Source organism: Hypanus sabinus, chromosome 4, assembly GCF_030144855.1.
Source record: "Hypanus sabinus isolate sHypSab1 chromosome 4, sHypSab1.hap1, whole genome shotgun sequence".
NCBI lineage: Eukaryota > Metazoa > Chordata > Chondrichthyes > Myliobatiformes > Dasyatidae > Hypanus > Hypanus sabinus.
The window spans coordinates 84,018,497-84,041,373 of NC_082709.1; the positions used below are offsets into that span (position 1 = coordinate 84,018,497).

A 22,877-nucleotide genomic window follows, 5' to 3' on the forward strand; every position below is an offset into this window, starting at 1 on the left:
ATAAAGCAACCAACACAATCATAGACACGACTCTCTCCAGATATTATGTCTTCTCCCTTCTCCCATCAGGCAGAAAATGGAAAAGACTGAAAGCACGTACCACCAGGCTCAAGGGTAGCTTATAACCCAGCCGTTATAATAATATTGAACAGTTCCCTGGTACAGAAAGATTGACTCCTGACCTTATGATCTACTTCATTATGGCCCTGACAACTTATTAGAGCATAAGACCATAAGAGATAAAAGCAGAATTAGGCCATTTAGCCCATCAAGAATGCTCTGCCATTTTATCATGGCTGATCCATTTCTCTGTCAACCCCATTCATCTGCTTTCTCCCCGTAACCTTTCACGCCCTGACTAATCAAGAACCTATCAACCTCCACCTTAAATACACCCAATGACCTGGACTGCAGAGCCGCCTGTGCCCTCCTTAGCACCAACTCAATCTGCAAGTTAACCTATTACACTTTCTCTGTAACTATAACTATTTATTCTGCACTCTGTTATTGCTTCCCTTATACTACCTCAATGCATTGTTGTAATGATCTGTATGAATGGCACACAAGACATTGTTTGCACTGTACCTCATTGCATGTGACAATAATTTACCAAAATTATAAATTTTTTTAGTAATATGTCTTTCTTATGATCTCAGTATTTATTTATTCCTCCAATTGGACCACAACCTTCTCGAGGTTTGGAGACTTGCATGCCTCAATGACCCGGAGACTTTGTTGGCTGGAGTCAAGGCTTTATGCTTAGAGGCCAAACTAAGAGAGGTCCATCAGTCCTCCCGATATGGGGATTTAGCTCATGGCTAACAACCTGACTGGTAAAATAAAACTATTATGGAAAGAGCACTGAAAAATCCTTCTACATATGAGTGTGATGGTATTCATGAGTTTCCACCTGGGACTGGCATGACTAACAGTAAAAAAAACCAAAAGGAAGCTACTGGCACAATGAAGGAAGCCCTGAACACTGCCTGACATGGAAGACCTTCATTGCTGCACTGAACATCAGCTGCGTTGAGGCCAGTAAGTAAGTTATTTATTATTATTTACTGTTGTTTTTTTTTCATTTGCTGTGTTTCTTTTTGCATGGTGATTTTTTGCCAGTCTTTGTGTGTCGTTCCTCATTGATTCTGTTATACTTCCTTGTACTACTGTGAATGCCTGCAAGAAAGTGAATCTCAGGGTAATAGCAAGATACCTATATGCATACTGTACTTCGAAAATAAATTTATTTTGGACTTTAGATTTTATCTTTAAGAAAAAAACAGAAAAGCTGTTCAGCCATGGCTAACAAGTTAATGTTAGATCAAAGGAAAAGGCACATTATCAAAGAAAAACAATGAACTGGGGATGGGGAACAGAGAACAGTACAGCACAGGAAGAGGCCCTTCAACCCACTGTGCCAACCATGATGCCAATCAAACTAAACCTATCTAGCTACAAATAATCTATCTCTTCATTCCCTGCATGTCCCTGTTCCTGTTCCTGGCTAAGTGCTTATTAACATCAATAACATCTGCTTCCACCACCTCCTGCAATTATGGATTCCAGGCGTCTATATTTCTCTGTGTAAAAAACCAAATCCTACACATTTCCTTTAAATATAGCCCCTCTGTCAAGCTCACTTTAAATCTTAATTGTTTCACTCCTATTAAACTACAAACAATAACATGCAAGATCACAATGAGGTAGATTGCAAGGTCATAATCTTATTGAATATTAGAATAGGCAAAAAGGATCGAATGGCTTCCTTCTGCTTCTAGTTCTTCTGAAATTATTTCCCTTGGTTATTTATTGGGATACAATGAAGAATAAGCCCTTCAGCCTTTCAAGCTACGTCCCCCAGCATTCTCCGAATTTAATCCTAGCCTAATCACAGGGCAATTTAAAATGACCCATTAATCTACCAGCTGAGGGCAACCCTCTCATTCCAGGAATTAGCCTAGTGAATTTCCTGATGCATAAGGTAAGAAATAGCATTTTCTCTGAGTGAAGAACTTTTTGCTTTCATTCTCTTCGTTCATAGAACAGTATAGCACTGGACAGGCCATTCAGCCCACATTGTTGAGCTGATCTGATGCCAATTTATACTAAATATTCTCCCCCGTTAGAATTCCCTTACTAGGTCTGTCTCCAATGAGAGGACCCAACTGTAACATCGTCTCCCTTACCCTTTTCTGTCTATTCTAGTATCCCCTAGCTAGCTGCCCCAGTTGTTGGCACACAAGAATTTATTTTATATGTTAGGGATTACTCTGGAGTAATGAAATTATGTAAATATAGCAGATATTAATTCAAGAAAGAAACAGTTTTGAGTTCTTACTGTAAACTGCAAGCAGTAATCTGTCTGAAGTTAAAAGGACAGTTTATACTAATAACCGTTGGTTTTAGACTTGGTAAAAATAGGACAGAGAGTTACACAACTTTTATAGGTCATCTCAAAACTTTTCTTTTTGACAATGTAGTTAATGCAGCAGTTAATGTGCACAGACATCACATCAATGGGACAACGACAAGATTGTCTATATGAATGAGGTTGGCCGAAGCGTCAACATTGACTCAGACTTTGGCAGGCATTCCATGCCCTTCTTCAAAGAAGCATCAGGGATCTTTCATCTCCAACTGAGAGGGTAGGTGGGGCTCAGACTGTCATCCCATCCAAAAGGTGGCACCTCAAATAGTGTACCTCTCCATCCTAAACTGTCCTGAGGCACCAGGCTTCTAGACAGGGCCTAAACTCATAACATTCTGACACAGAGATTAGAGTGGTACTAAATGGTACACAGCTAAAATTCTCTGTCTGTCTCTCTTCCTTTCTCCCAAAATATAAAGGTTAGCTTTATTCTTGGTGAATGTCACAAACAGGGTAGAGGGAGACTCCAGTGAAAGTATGTGTGTGAGGTCGGTTTTCTGTGCTCGGTGTCAGATGTGGGAGTTCCTGGAGAGTCCCAGCCTCCCAGATGGCCACATCTGCACCAAGTGCGTCAAGCTGCAACTCCTTAGGGATTAGGGAACTGGAGATGCAGCTCGATGACCTTCGTCTGGTCAGGGAGAGTGAGGAGGTGATAGAGAGGAGCTATAGGCAGGTAGTCACTCCGGGGCCTGGGGAGCCAGGTAAGTCAGGAGAGGGAAGAGCTAGAGGCAGATGCTAGAGAGTACCCCAGTGGCTGTCCCCCTTAACAATAAGTACTCCTGTTTGAGTACTGTTGGGGAAGATGGCATACCTGGAGGAAGCAATAGTGGTTGCGCCTCTGGCACAGAGTTTGACCCTGTGGCTCAGAAGGATAGGGAAAGGAAGAGAATGGCAGCAGTGATAGAAGACTCTATAGTTAGGAGGTCAGACAGGCGATTCTGTGGAAGCAGTAAAGAAACACAGATGGTATTTTGCTTCCCAGTGCCAGGGTCCAAGATATTTCTGATCGCGTCCACAATATCTTGAGGTGGGAAGGAGAACAGCCAGATGTCGTGCTACAAATTGGTACCAATGACATAGATAGGAAAAGGGAGGAGGTCCTGAAAACAGACTACAGGGAGTTAGGAGGGAAGTTGAGAAGCAGGACCTCAAAGGTGGGATTACTGCCTGTGCCACGTGACAGTGAGTACAGGAATAGAATGAGGTGGAGGATAAATGCGTGGCTGAGGGATAGGAGCAGAGAGCAAGGATTCAGATTTCTGGACCTCTTTTGGGGCAGGTGGGACCTGTACAAGAAGGACATGTTGCACTTGAATCCCAGGGTGACCAATATCCTGGTGGGGAGGTTTGCTAAGGCTATTGGGGAGAGTTTAAACTAGAATTACTGGGGGGTTGGGAACTGAACTGAAGTGACAGAGGAAAGGGAGGTTGACTCACAAATAGAGAAAGCTTGGAGACAGTGAGAAAGGGAGGAAAGGCAGGTGATAGAAAAGGGATGTGCTCAGACCGATTGTCTGAGATGTGTCTATTTTAATGCAAGGAGTATGTATTATGAGCAAAGCAGATGAGCTTAAGAGCGTGGATCAGCACTTGGAGCTATGATGTTATGGTCATTACAGAGACTTGGATGCAGGGGCAGGAATGGCTATTTCAAGTGCCAGGCTTCAGATGTTTCAAAAAGGACAAGGAGGGAGGCAAGGGAGGTGGGGGCATGGCACTGTTGATCAGAGATAGTGTTATGGCTGCAGAAAAGGAAGATGTCATGGAGGAGTTGTTTATGGAGTCTCTGTGGGTGGAAGTTAGGAATGGGAAGGGGTCAATAACTCTACTGCGTGTTTTTTATAGACTACCCAATAGGAACAGGGACATTGAGGAGTAGATAGGGAGACAGATTCTGCAAAGCTGTACTAGTAACAGGGTTGTTGTGGTGGCAGATTTTAATTTCCCAACTATTCATTGGCATTTCCCTAGAATGAGGGGCTTAGATGGGGTGGTTTGTTAGGTGTGTTCAGGAAGGTGTCTTGACACAATATGTAGATAAGCCTACAAGAGGAGAGGCTGTACTTGATCTGGTATTGGGAAATGAACCTGATCAGGTGTCAGGAACCGGAGGAGATAGCAGAGGTACTTAATGAATACTTTGCTTCAGTTTTCACTACAGAAAAGGATCTTGGTGATTGTAGGGATGACTTACAGCAGAATGAAAAGTTTGAGCATGTAGATATTAAGGAAGAGGATGTGCTGGAGCTTTTGGAAAGCATCAAGTTGGATAAGTCACTGGGACTGGACAGAATGTACCCCAGACTACTGTGGGAAGCAAAGGTGGAGATTGTTGAGGCTCTGGCGATGATCTTTGCATCATCAATAAGGACAGGAGAGGTTCGGAGGATTGGAGGGTTGCAGATGTTGTTCCCTTATTCAAGAAAGGGAGTAGAGATAGCTCAGGAAATTATGGACCAGTGAGTCTTACTTCAGTGGTTGGTAAGTTGATGGAGAAGATCCTGAGCGGCAGGATTTATGAACATTTGGAGAGGCATAATACGATCAGGAATAGTCAGCATAGCTTTGTGAAAGGTAGGCCGTGCCTTACAAGCCTGATTGAATTTTTTGAGGATGTGACTAAACACATTGATGAAGGTAGAGCAGAAGATGTAGTAAATATGGATTTCAGCAAGGAACCTCCATGCAAGGCTTATTGAGAAAGTAAGGAGGCATGGGATCCATGGAGACATTGTTTTGTGGATCCAGAACTGGTTTGCCCACAGAAAGCAAAGAGTGGTTGTAGATGGGTCATATTCTGCATGGAGATCAGTGACTAGTGGTGTGCCTCAGGGATCTGTTCTGGGTCCACAACTCTTTGTGAATTTTATAAATGACCTGGATGAGGAAGTGGAGGGATGGGTGATGACACAAAGGTTGAGGGTGTTGTGGATAATGTGAAGGGCTGTCAGAGGTTACAGAGGGACATTGATAGAATGAAAAATTGGGATGGGAAGTAGCAGATGGAGTTCAACCCAGGTAAGTGTGAAGTGGTTCATTTTGGTAGGTCAAGCATGATGACAGAATATAGTATTAATGGTAAGTCTCTTGGCAGTGTGGAGGATCAGAGGGATCTTGGTGTCCAAGTCCACAGGACACTCAAAGCTGCTATGCAGGTTGACTCTGTGGTTAAGAAGACATACAGTGCATTGGCTTTCATCAACCATGGGATTAAGTTCAAGAGCTGAGAGGAAATGTTGCAGCTATATAGGACCCTGGTCAGACCCCACTTGGGAGTACTGTGCTCAGTTCTGGTGGCCTCACTACAGGAAGGACGTGAAAACCATAGAAAGGGTGCAGAGGCGATTTACAAGGATGTTGCTTGGATTGGGGAGCATGCCTTATTAGAATAGGTTGAGTGAACTCGGCCTTTTCTCCTTGGAGCGACAAAGGATGAGAGGTGACCTAATAGAGGTGTACAAGATAATGAGAGGCATTGATCATGTGACAATCAGAGGCTTTTTCCCAGGGCTGAAATGGCTAGCATGAGAGGGTATAGTTTTAAGGTACTTGGAAGTACGTACAGAGGAAATGTCAGGGGTAAGTTTTTTTACACGGAAAATGGTGAGTGCTCGAAATGGGCTGCCAGCGGAGGTGGTGGAGGTGGAAACAATAGGGTCTTTTAAGAGACTCCTGGATAGGTACGTGAAGCTTAGAAAAATAGAGGGCTATGGGTAAGCATAGGTAGTTCTAAGGTAAGGACATGTTCAGCACAGCTTTGTGGGCCATAGGGGATGTATTGTGCTGTAGATTTTTCTGGTATCCTCTCAGTGGTTATTATTATCCTCTATAGGGGCTTGAGATCCAAGTCCTTGCAGCTTCCATACTACACAATGACAGGACACTCTTACAGAAAGTTGTTAGAATGGGGTGGGGAGCCTTCCACACCTCAATCCCCTCAAAAAGTGTAGATGCTGCTGTGCCTTCTTGACTAATGAGGTGTTGTGTGTCCAAGTTAGATCATTCATAATGTGCACACCAAGGAACTTTGTGCTCTTCACTCTCTCCATGTTAAGAGCCATTGATGTGCAATGGAGAGTGGTTGAACTGTGCCTTCCTGAATTCCACAATCATCTCTTTTGTCCTGTCCATGGTGAGACTCGAGTTGTTCTCAGACCATTTGACACACTTCTCTATCTCCTCTCTGTATGCCAACTCATCATTTTTGCCATTGTTATATCATCAGCGAACTTGATGATGCAGTTTGAGTCGTGAGTCAATGCAGTCATGAGCCAGCAGTGTGTACAGCAACAGGCTGAGCACACAGCCCTGGGGGAGCACTAGTGCTCAGCATGATGAGCTTGAAATAATGCTGCCAACTCAGACTGACTAGTGTCTTTCCATCGAGATCCAAGATTCAGTTACAGAGAGGGGTGTTGTGTCTCAACAAGGACAGTTTACCCACCAGCTGCTGAAGGATGATCATTAAACACCAAGATGAAGTTGATGAACAACCTCCTGGTATATGAGGCAGGATGGCATGGACGGCTGAATCTATGGTATCATGAGTGGACTGGTTTGAGTGGTAGACAAACTGAAAATGCTTCAATGTAGTTGGAAGGTGGGATATTACATGATCTATTATCAGCTTTTCTAAGCACTTTATGATTGTTGAGATCATTTAGGCCAGTTACTGTTGCTGTCTTGGGCACTGGAATGATGGTGGCTGTCTTGAAGCCTTCAGGGATAATGGACTGTTGCAAAAAGATGTTAAAGATACCCATTGAGACCTCTGTTAGCAGGGCAGAACAATCCCTTGGCACCTGACCAGATATGTGACATAGTCCCACAGGTTTGCATGGGAAGAAGAGCCATTCCTTCAAGCCAGATGCTTAAAGCAAACTAATCAATATCCGATTGATAACTTCAGTGATGTCTTTCAAGCAAGATGTGAAGTTAAGGTATTATTTACTCAATTAGATCCCCTGACATGAATACTACAAGGACAGTACTGTAACAAATGAGCTGACTGTACCATTATCCCAGTAATTCATAGAGTAATATAGAATGCAAACAGACTCTTCAGTCCAACTGATCTATGCTAACCAGAATTTCCATCTGAGTTAGTCCAATTTGCCCATGCTTGATCCATATCCCTCTAAAACTGCCCTACCCCGGTACATGTTCAAGTGTATCTTAAATGTTGTTATTGTACTTTCCTCAATTACTTATCTGACAGTTTGTGTTAAATACACCACACTCTCTGTATGTCCATCAGGTGTCTATTATTTTTCCCCCCTCACCTTAAACCATTGTCCTTTTGCTTTTGATTTGCTCTCCCTGAAAAATAAAAGCTGTTGTATTCATAACAGCAACACACAAAAAATGCTGGAGGAACTCAGCAGGTCAAATAGCATGTATGGTGGGGAATAAACAGTCAATGTTTGGGGCTGAGACCCTTCATCAGGACTGGAAAGAAAGGGGCACAAGCTAGAATAAGAGGTAGGGGGAGAGGGAGGAGTACAAGCTGGAAGATGATAGGTGAGAGCAGGTATGAAGTGAGAAGCTGGGAGGTGATAGATGGAAGATGTAAAGTGCTGAAGAAGAAGGAATCTGATCAGAGACTATAGTGGACCTGGGAAGAAAGGGAAGGAGGAAGGGAACCAGAGGGTGGTGATGAACAGGTGAGAGGGTAACCAGAATGTGGAATGATAAAAGACAGAGGGTTGGGGGAGAAATTACCAGATGTTAGGAAATCATTGTTCATACCATCAGGTTGGAGGCTACCCAGATGGAATATAAGTATTGCATTCACCCTATCTATGCCCCTCCTGATTTTATACACCCCTATAAGGTCAGGCCTCACACTCATATGTCACCACTTACCTCTCAATTAACGTCACTAATAAAACAGAGAGACACATGAGAAACGTAGCTGCTGGAATCTGGAACAACAAACAATCTGCTGGAGGAACTCAGCAGATCGAGCAACATCTTTGGCGGGAAAGAAATTACTGACATCATGATGAAGGGTGTCAAACTGAAATTTCATTTCCTTTCCTCTCACTGATGCTGCTCAAGCTGCTGAGTTCCTCCAGCAGATTGTTTGTTGCTCACTGATAAAACAGATTAAACTGTAGCATGAATTCCTCCTACAGCTTGTTCTTTTTTTGTTATTGTGAAGCTTTGTGTGTACAATTTATACACTTGGTTCTTACTTAACAAGAATAATTGCACTTCAAATGCAGTTAATTATTTGTAAAATCAAGTCTGACATGCCGAGACACTGTCTCCTTTCCTGCCATGAGGTTCTTTTCTAGGAAGTACCACATCTATTAAGGGTGGAGTGTGACACCGCTAATAGCATGAAAAGTTTAAAGACCTTTAAAGATTAGCTTTATTTTGATGTCACATATACATTGAACTATCAAAACATACAGTGAAATGTTTCCTTTACGTCAAATCAAATCAGCAAGGAGTCTGCCTGGGCAAATGCTGCCAGGCTTCCGATGTGAATGTGAATGTTTTCGCATATAAAACTATGTGAGGCATTTATGTTTTTAAAACAATTGTAACAACTCATTTATTGAACTCCAAAAAACGGAACACAAAGAGCAGTAAAATCCTTTATGTAGTAATGTCATCATGTCAGGCCAGCCTACCTGACAGTGAACCCGAACTTAATATCGGTGGTTGTAAATTCAGTGTGTTTCCACCAGTTACATTACCCTACACAGACCCCTACAGAATTCACTAAGAAAGGTATTGTGAGCCTGTCCAGAGCTAAAACGTGCCACCTAGCTCTCGCCCTATGTTCCTGAGTGGAGGAACACTCCAAACGAATGTTGACGCGGTCTTGGTCATGTCGTGATGGCAGGGATATGGTAACAGAATCCTCCAAATGGGCTGGTTTAAGGCAATCTACCGAAATAAATTTAGGTTTGCCCCTCTTTTCTGTTTTTTTTTCTCCCCTTTCCAAAATGTGGAACAGGCCATTGTATGAGGGCGAAGGGGATGTTGATGTGCATCACAGCAGATTGTTACGAAGGTGAAGCAACTTTGAGGGGCCGAAGGGTACAAAGTCACCCCCTCCTTTTTGAGAATCGCAAGATTGCTATTATTTCGGGTCTGAGACCCAGGAAATGAGAGAGATACACATCATGAGGGAGAGAGATGCAGAATACACAACCAGGTGGAATGTGTCCTGACATCAGCGGAACGGAACCACTGACTACTGCTATTGTCTTTTGGAGAAGGAATTGTGTATTGAGTACTGTACTATTCATTGAAACCACTCAGGGGACAACCAGAGTGGTCTGGTTGAGGGATTGCATCATCCCAACCTGATTGACATCTGAGACCCCATGAGTAAGGATAAAAGAGGGGTCTGGGGAACACCCCTTTAGACGCACCAAGAGGAACGCTAGAAATCCCGTGACAGCGTTTTATAGCGAAAGCCGGTGGGGAGCTTGTGTGCGTCCTCCCTTGCCTGGGTGGCGGGCTCACCACGGAAGAACGGTTTAGCTAAAGGAGAGGTCACACTTGAACAGCCACGACAATGAGACCCCTGATGGATCGAAATCATAAAGGAAAGCTGGCAAGTTTTTCTCCTAATCTCTCTCTCTCTCTCTCTCTCTCCAACAATTGCAACACAGTGGTCCCCAACGGCTGCAGCCTGTATGAACTGAACGAACTATATATTTCCATCAGACAATACATTATCCCCTAGACAATGATAGAGCTTATTTCTTATTGATTATTATTATACCCGCACTTTTAGATTTAGTTTTAACGACGTATATTATCTGTATATTTGCATTGATATTATTTTTGTGTATTTTTACTAAAAAATACTGTTAAAAATAGTATCATCAGACTTCAACAGACGTCTCTATCTTTGCTGGTAAGTGACCCAGTTACGGGGTTCGTAACAAGATAAAAACAAACGAGGTGGAATGTAGGTCATCAGGAACCCAAGAATGCTGTAGGAGGTAGGAATAGGTGCAAAGGAATTGAATTTACTGAGAGGGCGGAACATTGTTGAGAGGCTGACCATGTGGTCGTGGCGTCAGGAATAAAATCACCTGGCACTTGTAACGGCTACCCGTATACCAACTCAGCAGTGGAAGAATGCAAGTCCTCTTTTGGAACTATTCTAAGCCCCAGGATCCATGGGATATGATCATGCCAATACTCATCAGTCAGGGAAGCCCTCAGAGCAAGACCATTGGACTGCGAGTGATATGCCATGGTGTGATGTAGCCTAACGGTGATGTCCTGGGCCAGCCTAGCCAGATGTCTGACATGAATAGCAGAACGTGTTCAGAGGAAATATCAGACAGGGCACCAAACCAAGTAACCCAGGTGCTGATGAATGTTAAAGCCACATCTGTGGCTGTCGTTAATGCTGGAGCGACGACCTCTGGCTATCTGGTGGTACGGTCCACCATGGTAAGGAGGTGCGTGAAACTGTGGGGGGGGGGGGGGTGGTGAGTAGATCAGCAAAGTCCACATTACTAAGTCAAACCAATCACTAAGGGACCTCAAAAGCTGCCAATGGTGCCTGCATATGATGGTTAATTTTTGCCCACAGGCCCTCCACAGGCTGCACTCCAATCATACACATCATTTCTAAGGCTGTGCCACACAAACTTTATTGCAACCAGTTTCTCTGATGCCTTCCGGCCTGAAAGCAAGAGACCACGTATGGAGTTAAAAAAAAATTCAGCCTCCAGTTTGCGAGCACTATAGGGCAAAGGCGACTGGTTAAGATGTTGCACAGAAGAGAAACCCCAGGTTCCCCAAACTTGGTCAGCTGCCATGCTGATGTAGTCAACCCCTAGGTGTATGGCCTGAAAGACTGATCACGAGAGGCAATCAGCCACGGCATTGCTTTTCCCTTTGATATGTTGTATATCAATTGTGCACTCTAATATGTAAGCCAGGTGGTTTGCTGCGTAGCAAACCAAGAGTCTGATATTTTGGCCATTGCATGCACAAGGGGTTTATGGTCAATGAACACTGTGAACACTTCCCTCTAGAAGAAACCAAAAATACCGGACAGCCAGTTAGAGACCAAGAAGCTCACGGTCAAAAGTGCTGTACTTCCTTTTGGGGGGGTGAAGCTGCCAGATGAAGAAAGCAAGCAAATGCCACATGCCTCCGACCAACTGTTCATGCGCAGCAACCACAGCATCAGTAGTAATGTGCTGCGGAGCAGGTGCACCAGTCAGGTTGCTTTGGAAAGGGCTCATTTGATATCATTGAGGATACAAAAAAATCATTTTGAACTTAAGTGACCTCTGGCTAAAAGAATAATTGGGGCTGAACAGGAATTTTTGAACTGAAGTAAACTCTGTCTTCAGCAGTTAGAAAAATAACCAGCTTATACGGATTCCCTTTTAATTGGCAGAGAGACATTGAGAATTGATAAATAATATGTTGTACCCTTGTTTGAGTAAGGGGGGAGGACTCACTGATAAGAACAGGAATGAATATCCATCTGTAATTAACTCAGGGCCTAGTAAGAGGAATAACTGATAAGGACTGGACAGCAAATCCATCTGTAATTAAACCTTGATTCAGTGGACTCTCTTATCTGTAACTAAGTTGTGCACCAACAGACTTGGTGGGTGTACCAGTTCAAATAACATCTTGCAATAGTAATGAATGGGGCTTACTATGTATAAGTGTACAGCTGTAACCTGACTAAGTCAGTCCCACTTGTCAGATGGTGGCAGCGCTTATGTGCCTTCCCTTTGACAACTGCAGGAGAATGCGCAATAAACTGTGGTGACGATAAGAAGCTGGTCTTCCGAGTTTTATTCAGATTCAGCTTTAACATCATCAAATACCTTGGTCATGTCCCCTGACCAGTCAAGCACGTAATTAGGGGTTTTGCCTTTAAGCACACAGGGGATGCATAAGTTCAGCAGCTCGCAGAATGAAGCAGTGATAGAAATTTACCATACCTAAAAGTTCTACATTTTCAGTAGTGCAGGCCAGTGGGAGATCTATAATAGTGGCTACTTTTGATGTGACTGATTTCACACATTCTGCAGAGATGCAATGGCTGAGAAAATCAATGGTTGACAACTCAAACTAACATTTAGCAGGGTTAATAATCAATTTGTGTTAGCTCAAGCACTTGGAAAATGTACGGATATGAGATACGTGTTGAGATTTGGATACGCTGGCCACAAATGTCATCCAGGTAAACAAAAAGAAAATCTAAGTCTTTTAATACAGACTTCATCAGCTGTTGGAAAGTCTATGCTGCATTTTTCAGGCCAAACGGCATGCATGGAAACTCAAAAAGGCCAAACGAGGTTATCACAGCTGTTCTGGGAATGTCCTCCGAGTACACTTACACTTGATTGTAGCCCATTACTAGATTCACTTTGGAAAATATTATCTTTCCGGGTAAACATGTTCAAAAGTCTTGGATATGGGGGACCAGATATGATCGGGGGTGGTTGCCTCATTAAGGTATTGGTAATCACCACATGGGAGGTGACCACCGCCGGACTTAGGGACCATAGGGAGAAGCAAAGTCCAGAGTCTATTCAACCGGAGTACGATGTTGGATCATGTTGGAAAACTCAGCCTTAATGGTTGCCAACTTGTCAGGGTCCGGTCTACGTGCGTGGCCAGTTGTGGGAATGTGGTGCTCAACCCCATGTTTTGTGACTGTAGAGGAGAACATGGGCTTGGTGAGGTTTGGGAATTCATCCAGCAGTCAAATAAACTCAAATGCGGTGGTGCATACGCTAAATAGAATTGTTGTGGGGAACTTACTGAGGGAGCAGGGTAGCAACTCAAAAGGCAGTTTGTAAGATCAACTGTGGGCACACAGGAAATCTGCACTGAGCAGAGGCTAGCCACTAGCCAGGGCAAAGTCCCGTGTATAACGTTGCCAACTGAAGTAGAGTGTTTCATAAGTCTTAACCCTCTTACCATTGGCAGCATCCAGTGAAGTTTCGTCGCTCTTTGCCTTCTCATCAATAGGCGATGTTGGCAGCACACTCACATGAGCACCTGTGTCACACAGGAAGCATCCCCCAAAGTGTTCGTAGTGAACAGCAGATGTCCCTGATAGCTGGAGCCTTCAATGCTCACAGACCTCAGATGTCCCAATGCACTGGCACTGTCAAAACTGCAAAGGGGTCGGCACTTCCTAGCATTCATACTAAAGCAAGCATGGTAAAAACACTGAACTGCCATTGTCTGCTTTGCAGCATTAGTTCACTTGTTCACTTGTTGGAGGCCTCACAGGCTGGGCTTATTGAGGAATGAAAAAGAGGAGGAATTATGCATAGTTGCCTTGCTGAGTGTAGACTATCAGCCATTTTAGCAAGCTCCCTTCACAGGTGTATGAGTGAGGGCTATGTGGACTTGATCAGGCATTGGCTGTATGAAGAGTTCTTTAAAAATAAAACAAGGTATATTTATTTCCCAGCAGAGACGTCATGTGGTGCATTAGCTCTAATAGCTTAGCATCACCAAGTCAAGGCGAGGAGAGCGACTATTTGGCACGCTCAGACTCCAATAATCCAGTAAAAGGGAGTTTTCAGTGATGGGTATTTATTGTGTTCAAGCAGACCCACAACTCTTGCAGCTGAGGAGTTTCTGAGAGACATGGAGGTGTAGATAGAACAAGCCAGGTAAGGGAGTGCTTGGATTGGGAGATGGACTGGTGGGTGATAGGTGGTGAGGGGAAAGTTCACATGGAACTAGGTGGGAGGAGGAGAGGGAGGAGAGGGAGAAGATAGAGACAGCTGCTGGAAGCAGATAACCAGGCACACAAAAACTGCCAGTGCTGAACTCTGAAAAAGAAGTCATGGGAAACTGTGTGGGGAGAGCTGCAGGGCAGATGGAACCTGATGCAGAAAGGGATCAGGTGGCTGTGCATGGGCAGTAGGTAAATGGAACTAGGAAGGACAAAAATAGATGATAGCTGGCCTATAGATTGAGTATGGGAAAGGGACAAGAATGGGCAGACTGGAAGTGGATTGGATGTGGGGGAGGGAACTCTGGAGATAAGAATATCTTAAATTGGCAAAACCAATGTTTGTTCCAATCAATTTAGACTACCAAGATGGAAAGTCAGAATTGGATTTGGATTTGGTTTATGCCCTCTTCTCATTGCTACCATCAGGGAGGAGGTACAGAAGGAGCCTGCAAACACACACTCACTGTTTTAGAACAGCTTCTTTCCTTCCATCAGTTTTCTTGATGGTCCATGAACATAAAATAACCATATAACAATTACAGCATGGAAACAGGCCATCTCTGCCCTTCTAGTCTGTGCGGAACGCTTACTCTCACCATGGCCTCATTATTTTTGGACTGTTTACTTATATATATAGATAATTTATAACAGTAATTTGTTATTGTAATTTTTAGCATATTTTATCTATTGCATTGTACTGCTGCCACAAAACAATAAATTTCACGACATGTCGGTGATAATATACTTGATTCAAATTCTGATTCTATCCAGTGAAGTGGGGAGAAGAGGTGGTTATGCTTGAAGCTGGAAACTGGAGCAACAGGATGTGGAAATCAACAGGTCGGGGTGCTTCTGCGGTGGGAATTGGACTGTCGAAGTTTCAGGTCAAAACCCTTCACTGGATCGAAATACGGGATGTTCCTCTTCGGTGGGTTAGCACTGGATTGACCGCTATAAATTGCCCCTATTGTATAGGTGAGGGTCAGAGGCCAGCCTCAAGGAGGGGAGGGAGGAGGTGAAGGGAATTGAACAAGCTGGTTCGCTCCTGATGGATACAACGGCCTTCCTCCGCTCTGTTCTAAACAGAATATACCAACCTCAAGTACAATAGGCCCCTTTCCAAATTTTACCAATCAGAAAACAGTTTACCTGACTGACAGACGAATCAGACATTCCCCGACGCCGATTGCTTACAAAATTCCCGCCCACCATCCCACTCTCCCCCAATCAAAGCATGACAAGTGGGCGGTCCCAACCTTAACCGACGGCAGCCAATGCACGATCAGATCCAGTCCCCCTGGCAACCAAACACTAGTGCGATGACCATCGAACTAAATAGTAGTGGCTGCACGGCGGCAATCGTATGGTATCAGCTGAAACGACGATAAAACCGATCGATGCTCCGGGATGTGTCGATGCGTCCTCCGCGAAGTTCGTTCACCTCCTCCAGTCTCCTACCTCGGCTGCATGGTGGCGGCTCCGCGCATCACGGAGGACCCCGTCACCCTGACAACCCCTCACCCAGCCTCGCAGAAGCTGTCCTCTATCCGCCTGCCGTTGCCATGGTAACAGGTTCTGCTATACCTCAACAATAAGTGGGAAGAATAGGGTAGCATAAATAAACACAAATACTGTTGAAAAACATTTGCTACTTACGTGGCATGAACACTTGAACCCCCCCCCCCCACACACACACACACACAGTTTGTAGGATCTTGCTGTATGGAAGGTAGGACTGTAGTTGCGCCAAGTGGTTACCATGGAGACTATCATCCAAAACAGGTTACCAAGTGTGTTGTTCCTGTGGGATCTTCACATCTCCAATGACTTTTGAGAGGCATCACGGCTTGGTAAGGCAAATACTCTGCCCGTGATCGCAGGAACCTCTACCGTTGTAGAGTCAGCTCAGCACATCACCATGGGCTCCGTCTACACTTGCCACTGCCTCAAAGTAATTTTGTTTAATCAAAGTATGTAGATGTTACCATATATTACCTTGAAATTCATTTTGTTGCAAACATTTACAGGAAAATAGAATTTATGAAAAACTTAAGATAATAAAGACTGTGAAACTGTGCAAAAGACAACAAATTGCACAGAACAGTATTTATGTCAGTTAATTGTAGCACATTACATATCTTCATGTATCCTCTTGGTACATATCCCCCCCCCCCTCCCATTTGAATTAAATTTCCTCTTCCTCCATCTTTATAACTAACCAATCTTCCTCTGTGGCCTCATGCTGCAGGTCGTTGATGCATTTAACCTAATATTTTGATGTACATGTGACAAATACAACTAATCTTTTGGAGCCCCAGCAATCTCCTCACATCAGTCTCCCTTGGTCTCCTCTACTTTTTCTCTCCCCATCCCTCCTTCCCTTTTCAAATTGCAGATTTTGAACCAAAATCACTTGCTTACACTAAAGTTGTATGGTTGGCTTCTCACCTTTTCAGGATTTCAGAATGCTTGAAGCTGTCATTAAGAAAGAAATAGTAAAACACTTAGAAAGGAGTGGTTCCATTAGACAGACGTAGCATGGATTCAGAAAAGGCAGGTCTTGTTTGACAAACTTACTGGAATTCTTTGAGGACATAATGAGTGCAGTGGATAGAGGGGAAGGTGGATGTCATATACTTGGGATTTCCAGAAGGCGTTCAATAAGGTGCTGCACAAGGGACTTATAAATAAGATGCAGATGCATGGAGTTGGAGAAAGTGTATTGGCATAGATAGTAGATTGGTTAACCAACAGAAGGCAAGAGAGTTGGTATATATGGGTTTCTCCGGTTGGCGGTCAATGGTGAGTGGGGTGCCACAGGGGTCGGTGCTAGGCCCGCAGCTGTTTACCATTTACATTGATGATTTGGAAGAGGGGACTGAGTGTAGCATAGCAAAATTTGATGATGACACTAAACTGAGTGGAAAAGCAAATTGTACAGAGGATGTGGAGAGACTGCAGAGGGATATAGCCAGGTTAAGTGAGTGGGCCAAGGTCTGGCAGATGGAATACAACATTGGTAAATGTGAGATCATCCACCTTGGAAGGAATAATAGAAGAGCAGATTATTATTTAAATAGTGAAAGATTGCAGCATACTGTTGTGCAGAGGAACTTGTGAGTGCTTGTTCGTGAATCACAAAAAGTTGACTTGCAGGTTCAACAGGTTATTAAAAACGCAAACAGAATGTTGGCCTTCATTGCTAGAGGAATTGAATTCAAGAGCAGGGAGGTCATGCTGCCACTCTACAGGGTACTGGTGAGGCTGCACCTGGAGTACTGTGCGCAGTTATGGTCTCCATACTTGAGGAAGGATATACTGGCTCTGGAGGCAGTACAGAGGAGGTTCACCAGGTTGATTCCAGGGATGAAGGGATTAACCTATGAGGAGAGATTGAGTCACCTGGGACTATACTCTCTGGAATTCAGAAGAATGAGAGGGAATTTTACAGAAACATACAAAATTTTGAAAGGGATAGCTAAGATAGAAGTAGTAAAGTTGTTTCCATTGGTAAATGAGACTAGAACTAGGGGACATTGCCTCAAGATTCAGGGGAGAAGATCTAGGACAGAGATGAGGAGGAACTGTTTTTCCCAGAGAATGGTGAATCTGTGGAATTCTCTGCCCAGGTAAGCAGTTGAGGCTTCTTCACTAAATATATTTAAGATACAGTTAGATAAATTTTTACATAGTAAGGGAATTAAGGGTTATGGGGAAAAGGCAGGTAGATGGAGCTGAGTTTACGGACAGATCAGCCATGATCTCATTGAATGGTGGTGCAGGCTCGATGGACTGGATGGCCTACTCCTGTTCCTATTTCTTATGTTCTTATGATTTGAGTAAACATCGACTTTAAACATCAACTGTTTCTCTCTCAACAGGCGCTGGCTGCTCAATTGAGTATTTCAACCATTTTCCACTTAAACTAGATATATACAGCATAGAGAGCAAGTCTTTCAGCCAAACTCCTCTGCACCAACCAAGATACCTAACTGAGCTTGTCAATGGTCAAAGCCCACCAATTACAAGTGTAGAAAAATGAAGGGTACTCTTATCGAAACCTATCAAATATTGAAAGGCTTCCCAGATAGAGTGGATATGGAGAGGGTGTAGAGTATGGGAGTCCAGGACCACAGGGCATAGCCTCAGAATACAAGGACATCCCTTTAGACCAGAGATGTGAAGGAATTTCTTCAGCAAGAAGGTAGTGAATCTGTGGAATTTGTTGCCACAGACAGCTCTGGAAACCAAGCCACTGGGTAAATTTAAAACAGAGGTTGACAGATTCTCAATTAGTATGGGTGTCAAATATTACAGGGAGAAGGCAGGAAAAAGATTTGAGAGGGATAATAAATCAGCCATGATGGAATTACAGAACAGACTCAATGGGTCAAATGGCCTAATTCTACTACTATGCCTTATGATCTATTTTCTGTGAAGGGAAATGAACAGCCTAGGTTCTAAGCTCATTGTTTTATGACTTATTTGGACAATACATAATTTATTTTTATTTCATTTTTTGGGAGATGGACATCACCAGTGAGGATAAACATTCATTGCCCTCAGGTCAGATCCTTGAATTACTCATATCCTTCTGATGACTGTGTTCCCACAGTTCACTCAGCCAGAAGGAAGCCCTTCAACCAGACTGATCCATGTTAGACCCATAACCTTCTACCCCTGCACTTGTCCAACTGGTTCTGTTGCACAGAAGAAAAGATTGCCCAGGGTGGGGATTTTTTTTTCCAAACTACATGCAGTCATTATTTAATTAAGTATACAAGCTCAACTCCAGTTTCATACAGTTTAAACATAATTTAATTATTTTACAGGGGATTATTTTTCTATTTCAACACAGTTTCGTTGCTCCAGAGGCTCTGTCTGAATTCAGTCATGCAGTTTTATCATACAGTCAGTCAATATGTTAGGTAGTGGATCATTACAACACAAACAAGTTGTCACTCAAAAGTGGTTCGCAGGTAGCAAAGTATTTTGGAATACCCCATGCTCATTAGAAGTACTCTGGAAATGCAAGGTGTACTTATTATATACATTAAATCAAAGGACTATGTTATGCATTAACACCATGGATGTAGCAGAAAATCTATGATTAGTTCTTTTAAAAAAAATCAGAGATGTCCTTTAGGGACATGACCTAATTCGCTCTCCATTTAACTACACTTGGTGGCCACTTTATCATATACAGGAGTGGAACTTGGTGTGGTCTTCTGCTGCTGCAGCTCATCCACTTCTAGGTTTGAGGTATTGCATGTTGGGAGATGCTTTTCTGCACACTACTGTTGTAACATGATTATTTGAGTTAGTTTTCCCTTCCTGTCAGCTTGAACCAGACTGGTCATTGAACTCTCTCATTAACAGTGAGTTTTCACCCACAGAGCTGCTGCCCACTGAATGCTTTCATGTTTTTCCACACCATTCTCTGTAAAATCTAGTGACTGTTGTGTGAAAATCCTAGAAGTTCAGCAGTTTGAGATACTCAAACCACCCCTTCTGGCACCAACATTCCACAGCCAAAATCACTTAGTCAAGAGGCTCAGTTGTTCAGACCAAACATTGGAATGGGGAAGAAGAATGATCTATGTTTGTGTGCTTTTATGCATTGAATTGCCACCACGATTGGCTGGTTAGATATTTGCATTAATGAGTACCTAATAAAGTGGCTGCTAAATGCATTTTTCAAACAGAACCAAAGGGGGCACCATTTCAAAAGGTGAGAGAATTGTTCCCAATGTCCTATCTCTTAAATGACATCACAATGTTATACTCAAAATTAGCAGCCAAAACTTTATAAATTAAATAATTGAGTAATTTAAGAAAAATGAAAACAACTACTGATGTTGGAAATGTGAAGCAAACAGCACATGCTGGTCAGTCAGCATCTATGGAGATAAAAGCAGAGTTCAAGTTTCAACTTAAAAACCCTTCTGCCGGTTTTGACAAAGTGTCTCCACTTTTTTTATTTCTTGTTATTTTATTATTATTATTATTATTTAGCTATAAAACCTCGAGCATTTCATGGCTCTAGGCCTGTGTAAGTTGGAGTTTGGAAGAGTAGGTGGAAGGAGATCTCATTTAAACCTATCAAATATTGATAGGCCTAGATCGAGTAGATGTGGAGAGGATGTTTCCTATAGTCTAGGACCAGAGGGCACAGCCTCAGAACAGAAGGCATCCCTTTAGCACAGAGATAAGGAGGAATATTTTTTAGCCAGAGGGTATTAAATCTGTGAAATTCATTGCCACTGATGGCTGTGGAAGGCAAATCATTGGGGTATATTTAAAAATGAGGCTCATGGGTTCTTGATTAGTAAGGGTATCAAAGGTTACAGGGAGTAGACAGGAGAATGGTGTTGAAAGAGACAACAAATCAGCCATGACTGAATGGTAGAACATACTCAATGGGCAAAATGGCCTGATTGTGCACCTATTGCCATGTGGTCTTGTATTTGGAGTCTGCATTTATATAGAACCTTATACACCTTTATCTTTTGAAACCCCTTTTATGAGGGTGCAGTTGGAGTTTCTTGATGCAGGTACTCAATCTGAAATGTTGACTATCTGGTTTACTCCAGATGTTGCCTTGAGCTCCTGAGTTCCTCCAGTAGTTTATTTTTTCTTGCTATAGATGTAAGCTTCTGCAATTGCTTGAATCTGTCTGCCCAAATAGTAGGCTCATGTAAATGTACTCAGTTTAACAACCATACAACATTAACACCTTGAAACCAGAAATACCAGGAATAAAAAAAACCTGTACCAAAAAGAGAACAGGGTGATACTGAGAGCACATGCTTCAAACACTTCCAATTCCAGTTTAAGATACCAAGTACTTGACACTCCGAAGCAATGCAGAAATACAGAAATCTCTCTTTATGTCATCCCATCAACCATTCCTAAGAAACTGGTCAGACATTTGGAATTTTGCATTCAGTTCTGGTCTCCTGATTATAGGAAGGATGTGGAAGCTGCAGAGAAATTGTAGCAGATCTAGCAGGGTGCTGCCTGGACAAGAGAGATTGTCTTACAAGGGCAGGCTGAGTGAGATAGGGCTCTTTGGAGCAAAAGAGGTTGAGCGATGACTTGATAGATGTGTACAAGATAAGAAACATAGATAGAGTGAACAGCCAGAGACTTTCTCAGGGTGGAAATGGCTAAGGGATTGTTAAGGTGATTGGAGGAAAGTAAGGGGGAGGGATGTCAGAGGCAAGTTTTTTACACATGATGGGTGCATGGAATGCACTGCCAAGGGTGGTGGTAGAGGCAGATACACAAAGAATATTTAAGACAATCTTAGATAGGCACGTGGATGATCAGCTGGATACAAATTAGAGCTGTCAACCTCGAGACCAATTCAGTGCAAACGAGCAACAGTTCATTGCTGGAATAAGAGAATAGAAAACTGATGATGCAGCTGGCCATCGTAACAAATATTCTGCCTTTTATCGGTGATAATGAGACAGACAGCAAATGGCACATATCTGAAACAACACACTAAATGCTAGAGTAACTGTGGATTGGGCAGCATCAGTCAAGGAAGATGGGCAGCCAATGCTTTGGGTTGAGATATTTCATAGGACTAAGAACAGAGAGCATAAACCAGAATAACAAGGGGTGGTGAGGGAGGGAGAACCCTCATGACCACTAGGACTGAAGGAGGGATTTGATCTGAAACCTTGATTGTCCATTTCCTTCCAAAGATATATCCTGACCTGCTGAGCTCCTTTTGCATGTTGCTGCCTTTTGTTAGTGCTAAAACTTGTCTTTCTTCAGGTTTAGAGAAAAGGACAATTCAAACAAATATTGGCACATTTCATCCTGTATTTGATCTTGTTGTGGTTAACACTTCAAATACATAATATATTTTGGGAAATCCTCATGTATTCAGGCAGATATGTTTGCAATCTATAAATAAAGGGACAGGATCTTATATACAGGCACCACCAGTTTTTGAGAAAAAAATTCTAATCAAAAAACTGATAGGAGATAAATCTATACAGGTGCAATTAAAAACTGCTCATCAGTACTTACATTACAACAGATCTGAGAGAATATTTACACTAAGGGGGAATGATTAGTTACAAAAGTTCCCTATTCAAATGCCAGGTGCAAAAGTGTGCAGTGAGAGTGCTTCCAAGTTTCATGCAAGTTTCTGGAATGTTTTTCCCTCACCCTTAGATGCCTGACTGCATGTTGTATAGAGAGGAAGAGGGGAAAGGTGGGGACTCAGGGCCTACCGCTGCAGGGTTTGGATTTCAGAACGCTATCTACAATTGAAAATATCTTTACGCTTTCGGACCTCTTCCAGGACCCGGGATCTGAAAGACTTCGAGTCTTCGCTGGGTTCCCGCTCGATCCCAAGAGCATCATGCAAGCTGCTGGAATGAGTCCGAAGAAAAGGGTTGTACTCTTTCTCTTCTCCTATCGTTGACGGGCACTGCAATGATGAAGAGAGACAGCTTAGGACAGGAGTTGAACTCAGCTCTAAGATGGAAGTGGAAGTTTCACCCAACTATCCAGCTTCTCTTAATGCCTTGTAGTTTATTATCGTCACATATTCAACAGTTCCCTAGTACGATAAGAATGGACACTTAACCTTACAATTTAACTCATTATAGCCTTGCATCTTATTGTCTACCTATACTGCATTTTCTCTGTAACACTTTATTCTGCACTCTGTTATCAACATGCTGCCTGACCCACTATGAGTGCAAGTGAAATGGG

The 22,877-nt window shown here is 43.0% G+C and overlaps 2 protein-coding genes across 2 annotated transcripts in view; both read right to left on the bottom strand.

Moving 5' to 3' along the window:
• The window catches only part of catip (ciliogenesis associated TTC17 interacting protein), a 61,795-nt gene extending 46,145 nt beyond the window's left edge, over nucleotides 1-15,650 (bottom strand). Inside the window, exon 1 of the mRNA XM_059967581.1 lies at nucleotides 15,395-15,650. The gene's annotated coding sequence lies outside the window, so the exon portion shown is untranslated. The remainder of the gene's footprint in view (nucleotides 1-15,394) is intronic.
• A 3,298-nt stretch (nucleotides 15,651-18,948) lies between these two features.
• The window catches only part of pnkd (PNKD metallo-beta-lactamase domain containing), a 55,195-nt gene continuing 51,266 nt past the window's right edge, over nucleotides 18,949-22,877 (bottom strand). Inside the window, exon 9 of the mRNA XM_059967583.1 lies at nucleotides 18,949-22,590. Within this exon, the coding sequence (XP_059823566.1) occupies nucleotides 22,417-22,590 (174 nt within the window). The 3' untranslated portion in view covers nucleotides 18,949-22,416. The remainder of the gene's footprint in view (nucleotides 22,591-22,877) is intronic.